General features: G+C 40.1%; 1 protein-coding gene across 1 annotated transcript; it reads left to right on the top strand.

Moving 5' to 3' along the window:
* Positions 1-6,778: 6,778 nt before the first annotated feature.
* On the top strand, positions 6,779-17,218 carry LOC128603846 (butyrophilin-like protein 1). The gene is made up of 6 exons (XM_053618575.1): positions 6,779-7,494; positions 7,628-7,675; positions 7,770-8,093; positions 9,811-9,824; positions 11,146-11,158; positions 15,222-17,218. Exons 2-6 carry the CDS (start codon positions 7,660-7,662, stop codon positions 15,284-15,286), a joined length of 432 nt encoding a protein of 143 aa, XP_053474550.1. The 5' UTR covers positions 6,779-7,494; positions 7,628-7,659; the 3' UTR covers positions 15,287-17,218.
* The last annotated feature ends 1,065 nt before the right edge of the window (positions 17,219-18,283 follow it).

Raw genomic sequence — 18,283 nt, 5'->3', positions numbered from 1 at the left:
ATTTTAGCGCTCGAGCTGCCAGTTTCGCTTCAGGTTTCAGAGCAAGCTGCGTACTCCGGTGTTTGCACGAGGGGAAATCATGACACTAACAAGTTGCTAAATGGGACTACAGCCATTGTTGGGGACATAAAATGTCATCATGCCAAACAGGAAAAAACTTTGCAGATAAACTGGTTCAGATATGCTGTGCATAATTCCTAAAAAAAAAAAAAAACGTGTATAAAGATTCATCCACAGAGTAAATCCATATTATAGAAAATGTTTTTAAATCAAGATTGGAAAAGTTGTCAGAAGCTTGGTGATGGTGAAGTCGAGCGACCGTGGTGTAGATTGTTTATAGCATACAGTTAGCTGTTTGTTTCTGGTGATTGTATTTAGGCTTCAAACTTTCATAAAAGTTGTGGAAATTATCTTGATGCACAAAACGTGTTAGTATTGTAAACTTTTGTTGATCACAGCTTATTTTTTTGTAATAATCCAAAAGCCTATGTGAAAATCCTATTGGGTTTTTGTCGAGGGAACCAGTGTGATGCTAACTTCAGGGTTCCGGTACAAAATGACATCCCTGCACCTCTCTATTGAGTGATTTGGCTGCTTCTCGGCTCCTGTAAACACTGTTATTGCCTTTTCTGCATTCGCCTGAATTGTTTTCATTTGGTTGCATATTGTTATATTTGATTGCATATTTTCATCTGGGTGATGGTATTTTTATTTTTACTTATCCTATATTTTGGGTACAATTTTATTTATATTTTGCTTCTATGAGATGATGCACTTTAAGGATCAGTCTAATTTGATGCAAAGATTTGTACATTAGCAGGAATGTAGCACAACATGGAGGTTGAAAGCAGCGATCTAGTTATTTAAATATGAAAGTGCAATAAAAATATGTTGTCCCTAAAATCACTGAATAAATAATCATGATCTCAAAATTGATCAAAATAATCATCATTATCATTTTGGCCACAATTGTGCAGCCCTACTCTGAAGTACATTCCCTCTCTCAGATTTTGCAATATATCATGCAGCAGCAATGTACATAGACTCTGTGCAGCTACATGTTCACATTCTTTCACTGAAAAGGGGTTTATTTTATTTATTTTATTTATGTCACATAATGACTGATGCAACCTGTAAAGTTTCCAAGCCAGAGTACAGATCACAGCTAATAAAACAGAATAAAAAGGTAATAAACCTTTCTGTAAATGATCAAATGAACACTGTTTACTAGTAAGTGAACTAACGTTATGCTAACCGCTGTGTGTAAATAATAAAATTAGCCGTGTTTGCTAGTAAGCAAGCTAACATGAGTGTCTATTTTGTGTGTTATGATTCTTCGAATCATTTTCTTAACTGTGTTTCTTTAAAACACTGAGTCGTTCACAACTAAACATGTCTTCTTATCCTAAAATGAGCATGCCTACATATTTACAAAAAGACTTCAGAAGGAGTGTTTAAGCAGCATGTGTTTCCCAGTCAAAGCACATCTACCTTTTTTTTGCCGCCTACATAACCTGTAGAATTTTGTTTTCATTTACAGGAAATAAGAAGTTGTCCTGCAGTATAGATTAAGTACTTGGGAACGTTATATTATTTCTGCAGGAGGTGTGCGGCAGTCCTTCAGGAATTATAAAACCCTGCAGTTTTTTTCCCCTTGTGCAGCAAGTGTGCTGGAAATTCCTGCATGTTTCTACTGGAGTGAAGGCTCCACCCTGAAACCTATAGGAATATCCAGCAAAGTTTTTCATCCTGGAGGATTCCTGTAGGGTTTTTTGTAAGGGCTAATTGGTCTTGCCTCCATTCACTGAAGGTAACACGCTGTTCTTCTTCTTCTTCTTCTTCTTCTTCTTCTTCTTCTTCTCCATTTTGCAGGTGGCAAACTGGCTTAAGGTGCATTTCCACTACCTATAGGGATGGAGTGTGCAATCAAGATGAAAGGGAAAAAAAAAACCTGTGTCCCGCACATATTTTAACAGAGTGTATTTGACTGTATTAATGCATTATGAAATATACTCTTTAATGTTATATTGTTAACTTCCATATTTCTTAATTTTTCTATAATCTGGATTCTTTCTCTATTATAAGCCTCACAGTGTAAAAGCACATGCTCTGCTATCTGTGACATTCTACAATGAATACAACAATTAAATATTATTTTCCCTATAATATATAGGGAATGCTTAAATCCTGCAACCCGATTAACGGATAAGCGGTTGAGAATGGATGGATGGATGAATGGAATGCTTAAATCTAGCATGACCTATGCAGAGCTTGGATATTATAGTGTCCTCTCTTCTATTGCCATGTCCTCTCCTTTATATTCTAACTTTAGGTGGGATATTAAATAGATGTCTCCCTTTTGTCTCTGTATTAATTTTTTCTTGCCATGTACTATTTAGAGCTGCTTTAACCTCCGTCTTACTCAGTGTGATTTTAATATCAATCTCATCGGGCCTTAGTGCCTTCTTAGTTATTTTGTCCACCACCTCATTTCCTTCCACCCCTACATGAGCTGGAATGTTTACTCCTATTTGACTTATTCTGTACATATTCTGTAAAATGTCATATAATATGTCTTGTCTAGATTTTGACTTCCCACTGTTTAAATTTGCTTAATTGGAATATGAATCTGAACATACCACAACATTCATAGGATGGATTTCTTCCACCCACAGCATTTAGTATAGCCATCAGTTCTGTTAGATAGTCTTTTACTAATGCTACATTTATAATACAAAATATACACAGCTGCTGCTATATAGTCTGAGTCAGGATTTTTTGAACCATCGGTGAATACTTGAATAAATGTTGTAATATATTTGATTTAGGTACTGTGACATAATTACTTCCTTGGGAAAATTCCTTTCCTGTTCATTTATTTTACAGTTCAACTGAAGGTCTACAACTTGGAACAGCCAAGGAGGTATTGCAGGTATTGCCACAGTAGGACTTATGTTTATGCTGTCAATTCCTATTCTTGGCTTCTTTATCAGCATTCCACCCAAAGCTACTTGAATTTACATACGCATGTTCCCAATATTTTTCTAACACTTTCTTATTACCATTCTTTTCATTAGTATTTTATCTAGGTTAGATTTTATAGCGGTTGGTCTATAATTTGCTGTTATATGATTATTTTTCCTGGACATGGCAATTGGAATCATCACTCCATGTTTCCAAGTGGAAGGAAGCTTTCCTAATTCCCATACTTTATTAAAAACTGTAAGATGAAGTTCAGTGATGCATCTGATAGATGTTATCATTTCGTAACATATTTTGTCTTTTCCTGGAAATGTATGTTTTACCCCTAATTAAGATTGCTTAATGCTTAATACAATGTCAAAGCAACATCCAGTGTGCACCCAGATGGCACTTTTTGGGCCAGGATATCTGGATTATCATTCAGAATTTGTTCATTTTGTACCCTCATATTCTCTGATATATTACTGTTACTGTGTACCTTAACAAAAGCTTCTGCCAAGACCTCTCACTTTTCAATAGGCATGGTATATTTACCCTCATTTATTAAGACCGGTATTCTCCTGTTTGTTTGTTTCCCTCGAATGGATTAATCTTCTAACAACTGCCTGGGTTCTTTATTTTATATTATGTTAATATTATAAAGTCTTCAAACGAATATGATTTCTTTACCCTCCTTAATGCTCTATTTATTTTAACCACTTCACTATATTCTTCCACATTCTTCTCACATCATTATTCTGTCTATTATTTAAATCTTCTATCATTTTCCACGTTTGACATTCCAGCTTTACGTAATTCTTTAAACTTTTCCCAGTCCACTGTTTTAAACCCCCATCTAGGAATTTTCTGCTCTTGGCATTTACCCACTTCTATCCCAATTCTGCATCTGATTGGATAATGATTGCTCCCCATAATACTATGATTAAGTACTTCCCATTCACATTGTCTGGCCAAACTTTTCTTTTTACCACGTTCCCATTTTGATCATTATTTGAACTTCCCCACAAAATACCGTACTGTGTGCATTAAAATCACCGCACCACACTTGCTTAAAATTACCTTCATCTCCAATATTTTCTATTAAGTCTTTATTTAATCTTTTACATGGATTATACAAATTTATTACACTAATACTCTGGTTTCCAGTTCTTACTTCCACCACTACTGATTTGAATTACTCTTTTACACCCGCCTCCCTGAAAGGGAGATTGTTGAATAAAGGTTACTATTCCCTCTAATCCTATTCTTGCATAATGCAAAATATCCTTGGACCACAACATTTAATTGAGGCTTTAACCAGGATTCTTGTAAACATATTATATGAGGCTTATCCTTGATGTTATCTATATACTTTTTGAATTCAAACTCATTTCTCATCCTTTGGGCTCCAACTGTCTTTTTTGCTTCCTTCTTTTCTGAACTCACTTAATTGCCTCCACATTCATCAATCCTTCTGTTACCTTCATATTTTGTACCTTGACAACATTTATTCTTACTTGACAACCTCCAAATCCCACACTGTGTTCTCCCCCACAACTGCAACATCTAGGTTTCACCCCTTCCTCACATTTTCCATATTCGTGGCTTCCCTTTACATACTGATGCCACATGTCCATACTTCTGACATTTAAAATATTGTTTGGAATATATTGCCAAACTACATAACTCATAACTCCTCGAAACACTCAGGCATATCAGGCATTTTTTCTTCTTCAAAATGTAGCATCACCAAGAGACTATCCATCCTCTCCTAGTTTCAGGTGTATTTCAACCATCGTTGCTCCCCAAATACTTTTCTTAATTACATCATTAGAAACATTAGTGGGTATTCCTGTGATAACTCCTCTCACCCACTTGTTCTCTCCTGCAATAGTACATGAAACATTTAGTCCTAAGAGTTTTAATCCTAGGGCCGCCTTTTGTTGTTTGCTGTCTTTACAAAACAAAAGCATTTTACCATCTCGCAGCATTTTAGCACTTACGATGTTCCCTATCTTTTCTCTCAACACCTTTGCAAGTTTAAAAGGATTCAAGTTTTTTGCTGATCTGCCATTAACTTCACCAATACCTTATACTCCTTTTTTCTTCTTCTGGACTGATGATTTTCTTTCTTACTTTCTGTTCCTGAAGTTTAACTCCAATCTTTCCTTCTTTTGTGCTTTTCTACTAAAGTCTAATTAGTATTTGTATTTCTTTTATTTTCCCTGCCTCCTGACTCTTCCTCTATGTCCGGATCACCTCTGACTCTACACAGCTTCCATCCATCTCCATGTCCGGATCACCTCTGACTCTACACAGCTTCCGTCCGTCTCCATGTCCGGATCACCTCTGATTCTACACAGCTTCCGCCCCTCTCCATGTCCGGATCATCTCTGATTCTACACAGCTCCCGTTCATCTCCATCTCTCTCCATCCAGGGTTCCTCTCACTGTCTGCTCTTCCTCTTCCTTCAGATGTAGGATGAATGTGCAGTCCGGGTATGTTTTATTGCCAATCCGCCATTTTGAATTGTCCAGAAAAGGAAATCGCAGAAAGATGACTTCATGCCACCACGGACCAATTGAACGAACGCATCCATCCAATTGCTGATGCCGGAAGCGAAAAACCTTCGTCGAGACGGAATTAGCACCTGACTAAGCGCTAATCATGAGTAAACAAGTTTAACATTGTGTAAAACGTGCAGGGAATAAAATAAAATGGGTCAGAGCACAGCATGGCTATGACTCCATGGTTCTCTTGGTTGAACTACAGGAAATATGAATCAGTGAATCCCTACATTGTGAAGTCATCTGTAGTGGATGATGAACCAACCCTGGTTGGTATGGGTATGGTTATCCAGCAGGCTCTTACAGTACGACAGGCAGTACAAGGATAAAGAGGAGGACAATCACAGAAATTTTTTTCCACACTGACCAGCTCCAGGTTTCAGGTGGGTTTTACTGTCATTCCTCTGTATCATTAGTATGCACTGGAGTGAAATGTTTCTTCAGGACAATGGTGCAACACATAATATAGCAGCCTGGTATGCTGGGTCACATAAAGTGCAAATACACCACAGTGTGAGAGGAGTTCAAAAATATACAATGAGTACATAGGACAATAAGTACACAGGACAGTGCATGACAACAAAACTTTACTGTATGGAAGAAACCACTGCAAACAATTGACTGTAACCTGGTGACTCTATCATGCAACTGGGAGGAGAAAATGTGTAGAGGATGTGCAGTGATGGGTCCAGATTAAATAGTATATTGCAATGCTTTGTGGGACTTTAGACGTGCACTGGATAAACTGCATTATGCAGACAGAGGGTACGCTATGATAAAAAAAAAATAATCACAAACTATAGATTAAATTATAAAATGTGTGACGTTTAAAAAAAAAAAAAATGTATTTTTTTTAATCATGTGTTCACTTACCCTGCAAATCACTTCCATTTTGTTGACTCTGCACCATCCAATAGACCTACTAAAATAAGTCCAAAAGTGTGACTTACAAAAAAAAAAGAAAAAAACGCCAAGCACATGACAAGAGGAATCTGAAAGATCTAATTGTAAAGATCACAATAAAGCAAAATAAAGTAGTAAATAGTATGAAAAATAACACCAGTGGTTCAGGGCAAAAGCATCACAACCATGTTCTTGTTCAGGCTCTGTGGTGCAATGGATAGGGCATTGGACTTCTAAGTTCAGGTTTGAGTCTGTGTAAAGGTTGTAGGTTTGAGTCCCACCAATGTCGTAGGTTTTGTGGTGCAGGAGACAAAAAGAAAAGATCGTCCACAAGGGGACAGCATGTGCACATGTACAGAGCAGAACAACAGCCGTGGAAAAAAGTTAAAGAAACAGCTTTACCTCAAGCAGCTGACAGTAGAGACTTTGTTAATGTAAAATATATGGTTATAGATGGATGACTAGATAGATAGATACATAATTAAATGATGAGAGATAAACAGGTGGATAATGATAAATAAAAAGACAGCCAGACAGCATAATAATAAAGAAAAATACATGAATTCTAACTTTATAAATGTGATACCAGGGTCCAGTATGTAGCAAACGTAGAATTTGGACTTAGAATTAAGTAGTTGCTTAAGGTATTAGCTTTGGTTGACCCTTGGGAAATATTTATTATTATTAATAGTAGTAGTAGTAGTATTGTTATTGTTGTCATTGTTGTTGTTGTTGTTCAGGATATACATATATAACTATAAGCTAATAATGCTGAGCAGAGGGGGCGGGGTTATCAGAGGCGAAGGGGCGGAGCTCTCTCTCAGTTCTCTGTACTGAAGATGGAAGTGAAAGTAGCCATTACACTTCGTGCTGTAACGGACTAAAACAGAAGGAATATATGTGTGTGTGTGTGTGTGTGTGTGTGTGTGTGCGTGCGTGTAGACAGGGGGAAATTTTACACACAGTGTTTAAACTATAATGAGGTAAATACTGAATATGAGTCGCTCTGAAATGTGGACACACTTCAGCTAAAGCAGCAATGTTTATATGAGGAACAGAAAAGGTAAGAGGAGTTAGAATCATACTAAAGTACGTTAGTCTGATCCTCCAAAATACACTGTGGAATTGTACTTTCTAACCATGTATTAGTGTGAGTTAAGTTGTGTAAAAGGATGACTCTCTCTGTGTGTGTTTAGGATTTTATTAGTTTGAACCTACAGAGATAAAGATGGCGACTGCAAGCAGTAAGTTACATTTCCAGAGATAAATTTATCAATACTATTTATGGGAGATTAAACTATTGTGTGTGTGTGTGTGTGTGTATGTTTTCCTACACAGATGAGTTTAAACTCAGTGGTCCCAGTGGTACAGAATGGTATAATCCCTCTGCTGTCACTCTTTCGTGTCGTCTGTCTCCTGAAATCAGTGTTGTTAACATGGAGATCCGATGGTTTAAGGGGACAGACTGTGTTTGTGTCTATAAGAACAGACATGTGACAAAGGGGAGAGGTTACGAGGGCAGAGTGAGCCTGTTCACTCAGGAGCTGGACAAAGGAAATGTCTCCTTACAGTTGAGAGACTGTACAGGGTCAGACAGAGGACATTACCTGTGTCAGGTCACTGATGGAGACAGAACAGAGGAGATAACAGTAGGGATAACGGGTAAGTGTTCCTGAACTCCACACTGCATAAACTCAACATCATCATCTGTGCTTCTCATCTCAGTACATGAAACACACTCAGTATTCAGTATGCGGTTCAGTACACAGGGTGCTAATGTGGAGTGAAGTTCATTTTAGTTGAACAAACAGTAACTCTGTTTTTCACTCTGTTACACACCTGCACAAGGGCCTAAAAGCAGTAGCTTGTACAAATATGAATTAAATAGTGATTAATCATTTCATTAAGTTTGTTTATCTACTAATCAGAGATTGGCTCGATATCAGTTTAAACAGAAACAATCAGAGACATTTTTACATCAGAGAGGAAATTAAATTACACACTAAATGTGGCCTAGGGTGCACGGTGGCTTAGTGGTTAGCACGTTTGCCTCACACCTCCAGGGTCCGGGGTTCGATTCCCGCCGGGGCTGTGTGTGTGGAGTTAACAATGTTCTCCCCGTGCTGCGGGGGTTTCCTCCGGGTACTCCGGTTTCCTCCCCCAGTCCAAAGATATGCATGGAAGGCTGATTGGCGTGTCTGAAGTGTCCGTAGTGTATGAATGGGTGTGTGAGTGTGTATGTGATTGTGCCCTGCGATGGACTGGCACCCTGTCCAGGGTGTACCCCGCCTTGTGCCCGATGCTCCCTGGGATTGGCTCCAGGTTCCCCCATGACCCTGAAGAAGGAGTAAGCGGTAGAAGATGGATGGTTGGACTAAATGTGGCCTTTAGATTGTTACACTGGATATCCAGTAAAATAGACTAGATCACTGCCAAATATACTGTAGCACTGAGAACCACAACAACGCACAAAGCTAGATAATATTGGGCAGCTAGTTTGTTCTGTAGACTGAATGAGCACAGTCAGAATGAGCACAGTTACACTGTGACATCAGAGATCAGACTGCTGCAGAATCAGACAGAGCCACGGTGCGAGCTAACCGGCTAACGCTAGGTAGAAGACAAGCTCTTGTTGAAAGTGAGAGGTTTTGCTCTTTGTACTCAGTAACTGTGAGTCACATTGTTGAGCAAATCAACTCTAATATTTTAAACACAATGAAAATACACCATGTATAACAATTCAACATAAACATTAGTGAAAGACTGTAGAGTTCTGAGACAAAGAACAAAACTCCACCAGCATGACCTCAGAGGCCTTATCCAATAGAGAGATAAACACACAGATATGCTTCAAGAGCAATGGAGCAGATTACAATTTGCTAAAAAGTAGATGATGGACAGATGAGAGAAAGACTACGCTGTAGCAGAGTGATGAAAAGAGGAAAGTGTGAAGTAAAAAGAAAACTGCATATGATCCAAATCAAAGCAGCACTTCTGTGTAACATGGAGACATGGACATTTATGAAAGACAGTAGAACTTGTCGTTGTTTTTCCCTGATACAGATAGAAATGTGATTAAAATATGGTGTTGCTCAGCATTTTCATTTCATATGGAGTGTTTTATTCAACAGTTGATCAGATATGTGTTATTGCACGGAGAAAAAACACTCCATGAAGTATTTAATTATTTAAATATGAACTATTTATGATTCGCTATCTGTTGTTATATTTTACAAAAAAAATATTTAAATTGTTGCTGAACATCTTTGTACTGAAAGCACAGAGTGAAGATTGTTTAGCAGCTATTCTGACTGTAAATCATAAGTTTTTCTCACTGTATTTTATCTAACATTACATTTCTCTCTGTTATTATACACAGTAACTTCATTACTGGTAAGTAAATAACTCGACTTCACACTGATGGTAAAGGCTGATATTTTATAAACTTATCACATATATTACATTTTAATCCAGGGATCAAATAGAAATATAAAAAGCAATTTCAGATCATGTTTACGTGAAGGACTCTGATCAGTAAGTGAGATTACACTCCCATCAGTCAGTTTCTTTCCCACAATGCTCCTGTGCGTAACCCCACTGCATTGCAATAATGTAGGCAGAGACGATTACGATGTCGAGTAAAAGACACAACAAACATGTAACATATAACACACACCACTGCCAGACTCCATCAGAATCTTTTTCAAAATCATATACGAATAAAAATGACAAAATTACCCAGGATTCCTCTGGGTTAAATAGGTGTCTTTTGTGCGAATATCCAAGTACCATTGCACCTTTTTGGATTATTTTCATAAGGTATAACTCCTAATTGTGTTCTTTCTGAAATGAACAGTAGCATAACATTTCCTGACACTTCACAATAAACATAAATCATAGCTTTAACAGTTTTGAGTGCTTGTAGACAGAATAATTGCCATCACTTGCTCCGCGTAACAATCACAGCATATTTTGAAAAAGCATTGAAGAGTTGACTCGGCCTAGCATTTAGTCTCTTTAAGCTAACAGTAGTAAGCCATGTTAATGCACACAGCAGAAAGACAATGTGACTGAACTGAGAACAGAAGTCCTTACCTTCATTTATAAAACTTCCATAATAGGAGAGAGGGATTTGGGAGTGAAAGAGAGAAAAATATAACAAGATCACACATCTTCCCAAGTCTACTGCGACATATCATATGCTGTCGTAACCGATATATAGAGGAGGCAGTAGCAAAGCACGTCATTCTGTTCTGTTAATTTTTTTACATTGATAAATGTCTGTTTTTAATTAAAGGAAGTGGGAATCTGATATTCTGTATATTCCTTTATGTACTACAATAACACATAGATATATTACAGAATATTGAACTGTATATTTAAAATACACAGGGGGAAATCCACATATACTGACATATTGTATATTCGTAAATACATGCATTTATCAGAAAATAGTATTTTCCAATAAATCACAAGATATTTCTGTTCCTTAAGGGTAACTAGCACAATGCATATTATTAGCACAATGCTACATTATACAGATTTACTGTGTGTGATGACTGATTGTTGTCTAGTTTTCCTCTTTTTTATTAAGACACACATCAGCTGTGTTTTAACCAGAGTAACAGTTACTTTCACATTTTCACATGGAACAGTTCACATTTGGCTTCATGCATAAAATCTTCACACATTTTTTTTTTTTTTTTTTTAACAGGAAATGCTGAACCGTGAGTATAAACACTTTTCTCTGATAGTGATGTCTTGATGCTGCATGAATAATATATTTATTGTGCAGATGAAATAGATTAGACTGTGCTGTGTGTGCAGAGTGCAATAGCACATAGATATATGAGCATCATGAGCATATTGTAGTGAACACAACAGACTGTGATCGTTGGCAGAACATTCATCATGCTGTTGTATAGTTTGTCATTAGTGTTCTACAGACACCGACATCTGACCTACACACTGATACTGAGAGCTAAAAAGCTGAACGATTGTTTACAAATGACACACACACTCATTATCTGCTCTAATGAAGCTAATAATCAGAGATTGGCCCGATATCAGTTTAAACTGAAACAATCAAAGACATTTTTACATCAGAGAGGAAATTAAATTACACAATAAATGTGGCCTTTAGATTGTTACTGGATATCCAGTAGAACAGACTAGATCACTGCCAAATCTAGTCTGTACGGAGAAAAAACACTCCATGAAGTGTCCATCCGTCCATCCTCAACCTCTTATCCATTATCCTGTCGCGGGGGCAGCAGCTCTAGCAGGGGACCCCAAACTTCCCTTTCCCAAGCCACATTAACCAGCTCTGACTGGGGGATCCCGAGGCGTTCCCAGGCCAGTGTGGAGATATAATCTCTCCACCTAGTCCTGGGTCTTCCCTGAGGTCTCCTCCCAGCTGGACGTGCCTGGAACACCTCCCTAGGGAGGTACCCATGGGGTATCCTTACCAGGTGCCCGAACCACCTCAACTGGCTCCTTTCAACGCAAACTGGCTGCTTTCTACTCTGAGTTCCTCTCGGATAGCCGAGCTTCTCACCCTATCTGTAAGGGAGAAGCCAGCCACCCTCCTGACAAAACCCATTTTGGCCGCTTGTACCCGCGATCTAGTTCTTTCGGTCACTACCAGGCCTTCATGACCAAAGGTGAGAGTAGGAACGAAAATTGCCCGGTAGATCGAGAGCTTTGTCTTCCGGCTCAGCTCTCTTTTCGTCACAACGGTGCAGTAAAACGTTTGCAATACCGCTCCTGCTGCTCCGATTCTCCGGCCAATATCCCGCTCCAATGTCTGCTCACTCGTGGACAACACCCCGAGGTACTTGAACTCCTTCACTTGGGTTAAGTGCTCATTCCCTACCCAGAGTAGGCACTCCATCGGTTTCCTGTTGAGAACCATGGCCTCAGATTTAGAGGTGCTAATCCTCATCCCAGCCGCTTCACACTCAGCTGCGAACCGATCCAGTGAGTGCTGAAGGTTACGGACCGATGATGCCATCAGGACCACGTCATCTGCAAAAAGCAGCGATGAGGTCATCGGGCCACCAAACCGCAACCCCTCCCCACCATGACTATGCCTCGATATCCTGTCCATGAATATCACAAACAGGATTGGTGACAAAGCGCAGCCCTGGCGGAGACCAACCCCCACCTGGAATGAGTCTGACTTTTTGCCGAGAATCCAGGCACAGCTCTCGCTTTGGGCGTACAGCGATTGGATAGCCCTAAGAAGGGAACCCCTCACCCCATACTCCCTCAGCACCTCCCACAGTAAACCCCTGGGGACCCGGTCATACGCCTTCTCCAGATCCACAAAACACATGTAGACCGGATGGCATACTCTCAGGCCCCCTCCAAGATCCTTGCGAGAGTAATGAGCTGGTCCATTGTTCCACGGCCAGGACGGAATCCGCATTGTTCCTCTTCAATCCGAGGTTCGACTATTGGCCGAACCTTCCGTTCCAGCACCTTGGAGTAGACTTTACCAGGGAAGTTGAGAAGTGTGATACCCCTATAATTGGCACACACTCTCTGGTCCCCCTTTTTGAACAGGGGAACCACCACCCCGGTCTGCCACTCCTTGGGCACTGTCCCCGACTTCCACACAATGTTAAAGAGGCATGTCATCCAAGACATCCCCTCCACACCCAGAGCTTTCAGCATTTCTGAACGGATCTCATCAATCCCTGGGGCTTTGCCACTGTGTGGTTGTTTGACTACCTCAGTGACCTCCACCAGGGAAATTGACAATGATCCCCCATCAGCCTCCACCTCTTCCTCTGCCAAAGAGGGCGTGTTAGTTGGATTCAGGAGTTCCTCAAAGTGTTCCTTCCACCGTGCAATTACCTCCTCAGTTGAGGTCAACAGCGTCCCATTCTTACTGTACACAGCTTGGATGGTTCCCCGTTTCCCCTTCCTGAGGTGGCGGATGGTTTTCCAGAAGCACCTTGGTGCTGACCAAAAGTCCTTCTCCATGTCCTCTCCGAACTTCTCCCACACCCGCTGCTTTGCCCCTTTCACGGCAGAGGCTGCAGCCCTTCGGGCCTGTCAGTACCTTGCAACTGCCTCCGGAGTCCTCTGGGATAACACATCCCGGAAGGCCTCCTTCTTCAGTCGGACGGCTTCCCTGACCACCGGTGTCCACCACGATGTTCGAGGGTTACCGCCCCTTGAGGCACCGAAGACCTTGAGACCACAGCTCTCCACCGCAGCTTCAGCAATGGAGGCTTTGAACATTGCCCGCTCAGGTTCAATGCCCCCAACCTCCACAGGGGTGCCAGAAAAACTCCGCCAGAAGTGTGAGTTGAAGATCTCACGGACAGGGGCCTCCTCCAGACGTTCCCAGTTCACCCGAACTACCCGTTTGGGCTTTCCAGGTCTGTCCAGAGTCTTCCCCCACCCCTTGAACCAACTCAACACCAGATGGTGATCAGTTGACAGCTCTGCCCCTCTCTTCACCCGAGTGTCCAGAACATGCGGCCTCAGATCAGATGATACGATTATAAAATCGATCATTGACCTTCGGCCTAGGGTTCTCTGGTACCACGTACACTTATGAGCCTCCTTATGTTCGAACATGGTATTCATTATAGACAGTCCATGACTAGCACAGAAGTCCAGCAACAAACACCCGCTCGGGTTTAGATCAGGGAGGCCGTTCCTCCAAATCACGCCTCTCCAGGTATCTCCATCATTGCCCATGTGCGCATTGAAGTCTCCCAGCAGAACTATGGAGTCCCCTACTGGTGCCCCATACAGGACTCCGTTCAGGGTCTCCAAGAAGGCCGAGTACTCTGAACTGGTGTTCGGTGCATATGCACAGACAACAGTCAGAGTCCCCACAACCCGTAGGCATAAGGAGGTGACCTTCTCGTCCACCGGGGTAAACTCCAACGTAATGGCGCTCAACCGGGGACTTGTGAGTATCCCCACACCTGCCCGGCTCCTCACACCCTGCTCAACTCCATAGTAGAATAGTGTCCATCTCCTATCCAGGAGTACGGTTCCAGAACCGAGACTGTACATAGAGGTAAGCCCCACCAGATCTAACTAGTAGTGCTCCACCTCCCGCACAAGTTCCATTTCCTTCCCCCACAGAGAGGTGACGTTCCACGTCCACAGAGCCAGCCTCTGCCGCCCGAGACTGTTCCGTCGAGGTCCCTGACCTTCATTGCCACCCGTGTAGCAGCGCACCCGACCACCACGGTTCACCCCACGAGTGGTGGGCCCATAGGATGGAGAGGGGGGTGCCACGTTGCTTTTTTGGGCTTTGCCGGGCTGCGCTCCGTGGCAAACCCAGCCACCAGGCGCTCGCAGTCGGGCCCTCCCTCTGGGCCTGGCTCCAGACGGGGGCCCTGGGCTTCCTCCGGGCAGGATAACTCCTTCTCTCGTTGCTTTCTTCATGAGGGTTTCTTTGAACCATTCTTAGTCTGGCCCCTCCCCTGAGACCACTTTGCCTTGGGAGACCCTACCAGGAGCACAAGGTTCCAGACAACACAGCCCTCAAGTTCATAGGGACACACAAACCTCTCTACCACGATAAGGTGACGGTTCCCGGAGAGGTCCATGAAGTGTTTAATTATTTAAATATAAACTATTTATAATGATTCACTATCTGTTGTTATATTTTATTTTAAAAAATTAACATTGTGATTGAACATCTTTGTACTGAAAGCACAGAGTGAAGATTGTTTAGCAGGTATTCTGACTGTAAATCATAAGTTTTTCTCATTGTATTTTATCTAACATTACATTTCTCTCTGTTGTTTTACACAGTAACTTCAGTACGGGTAGGTAAAGAACTCGACTTCACACTGATGGTAAAGGCTGATATTTTATAAACTTATCACATATATTACATTTCAATCCAGGGATCAAATAGAAATATAAAAAGCAATTTCCGATCATGTTTACGTGAAGGACTCTGATCAGTAAGTGAGATTACACTTCCATCAGTCAGTTTCTTTCCCACAATGCTCCTGTGCGTAACCCCACTGCATTGCAATAATGTAGGCAGAGACGATTACCATGTCGAGTAAGAGACACAACAAACATGTAACATATAACACACACCACTGCCAGACTCCACCAGAATCTTATTCAAAATCATATACGAATAAAAATGACAAAATTACCCAGGATTCCCCTAGGTTAAATAGGTGTCTTTTGTGCGAATATCCAAGTACCATTGCACCTTTTTGGATTATTTTCATAAGGTATAACTCCTAATTGTGTTCTTCCTGAAATGAACAGTAACTTAACATTTCCTGACACTTCACAATAAACATAAATCATAGCTTTAACAGTTTTGAGTGCTTGTAGACAGAATAATTGCCATCACTTGCTCTGCATAACAATCACAGCATATTTTGAAAAAGCATTGAAGAGTTGACTCGGTCTAGCATTTAGTCTCTTTAAGCTAAAAGTAGTAAGCCATGTTAATGCACACAGCATAAAGACAACCTGACTGAACTGAGAATAGAAGTCCTTACCTTCATTTATAAAACTTCCATAATAGGAGAGAGGGATTTAGGAGTGAAAGAGAGAAAAATATAACAAGATCACGCCTCTTCCCAAGTCTACTGTGACATATAATATGCTGTCGTAACCGATATATAGACAAGGCAGTAGCAAAGCACATCATTCTGTTATCTGTTAATTTTTTTACATTGATAAATGTCTGTTTTTAATTAAAGGAAGTGGGAATCTGATATACTGTATATTCCTTTATGTACTACAATAACACATAGATATATTACAGAATATTGAACTGTATATTTAAAATACTTAGGGGGAAATGCACATATACTGACATATTAGTATATTCATAAATACATGCATTTATCAGAAAATAGTATTTTCCAATAAATCACAAGATATTTCTGTTCCTTAAGGGTAACTAACGGTATATTAGCATGATGCTACATTATACAGATTTACTGTGTGTGATGACTGATTGTTCTCTGGTTTTCCTCTTTTTTTTATTAAAATACACATCAGCTGTGTTTTAACCAGAGTAACAGTTACTTTCACATTTTCATATGGGACAATTCACATTTGGCTTCATGCATAAAATCTTCACACAGTTTTTTTTGTTTGTTTGTTTGTTTGTTTGTTTTTTTACAGGAAATGCTGAACCGTGAGTATAAACACTTTTCTCTGATAGTGATGTCTTGATGCTGCATGAATAATATATTTATTGTGCAGATGAAATAGATTAGACTGTGCTGTGTGTTCAGAGTGCAATAGCACATAGATATATGAGCATCATGAGCATAGTGTAGTGAACACAACAGACTGTGATCGCTGGCAGAACATTCATCATGCTGTTGTATAGTTTGTCATTAGTGTTATACGGACATCGACATCTGACCTACACACTGATACTGAGAGCTAAAAAGCTGAACGATTGTTTACAAATGACACACACACTCATTAGTGAGCAATCTGCTCTAATCAAGCTAATAATCAGAGATTGGCTTAATATCAGTTTAAACTGAAACCATCAGAGACATTTTTACATCAGAGAGGAAATTAAATTACACACTAAATGTGGCCTTTAGATTGTTACAGTCACTGGATATCCAGTAGAACAGACTAGATCACTGCCAAATATAACACTGAGAACCACAACAACACACAAAGCTAGGTAATATTGGGCAGCTAGTTTGTTCTGTAGACTGTGTGCTGTGTTTGAATGAGCACAGTCAGAATGAGCACAGTTACACTGCGACATCAGAGATCAGACTGCTGCAGAATCAGACAGAGCCACGGTGCGAGCTAACCGGCTAACGCTAGGTAGAAGACAAGCTCTTGTTGAAAGTGAGAGGTTTTGCTCTTTGTACTCAGTAACTGTGACAGTCACATTGTTGAGCAAATCAACTCTAATATTTTAAACACAATGAAAATACACCATGTATAACAATTCAACATAAACATTAGTGAAAGACTGTAGAGTTCTGAGACAAAGAACAAAACTCCACCAGCATGACCTCAGAGGCCTTATCCAATAGAGAGATAAACACACAGATATGCTTCAAGAGCAATGGAGCAGATTACAATTTGCTAAAAAGTAGATGATGGACAGATGAGAGAAAGACTAAGCTGTAGCAGAGTGATGAAAAGAGGAAAGTGTGAAGTAAAAAGAAAACTGCATATGATCCAAATCAAAGCAGCACTTCTGTGTAACATGGAGACATGGACATTTATGAAAGACAGTAGAACTTGTCGTTGTTTTTCCCTGATACAGATAGAAATGTGATTAAAATATGGTGTTGCTCAGCATTTTCATTTCATATGGAGTGTTTTATTCAACAGTTGATCAGATATGTGTTATTGCACGGAGAAAAAACACTCCATGAAGTATTTAATTATTTAAATATGAACTATTTATGATTCGCTATCTGTTGTTATATTTTACAAAAAAATTATTTAAATTGTTGCTGAACATCTTTGTACTGAAAGCACAGAGTGAAGATTGTTTAGCAGCTATTCTGACTGTAAATCATAAGTTTTTCTCACTGTATTTTATCTAACATTACATTTCTCTCTGTTGTTTTACACAGTAATTTCAGTATGGGTAAGTAAATAACTCGACTTCACACTGATGGTAAAGGCTGATATTTTGTAAGCTTATCACATATATTACATTTTAATCCAGGGATCAAATAGAAATATAAAAAGCAATTTCAGATCATGTTTACGTGAAGGACTCTGATCAGTAAGTGAGATTACACTCCCATCAGTCAGTTTCTTTCCCACAATGCTCCTGTGCGTAACCCCACTGCATTGCAATAATGTAGGCAGAGATGATTACCATGTCGAGTAAGAGACACAAC

The sequence above is a fragment of the Ictalurus furcatus genome, chromosome 28, assembly GCF_023375685.1.
Source record: "Ictalurus furcatus strain D&B chromosome 28, Billie_1.0, whole genome shotgun sequence".
NCBI classification, from domain to species: Eukaryota; Metazoa; Chordata; class Actinopteri; order Siluriformes; family Ictaluridae; genus Ictalurus; species Ictalurus furcatus.
This window is presented reverse-complemented; position numbering and strand designations above follow the sequence as displayed.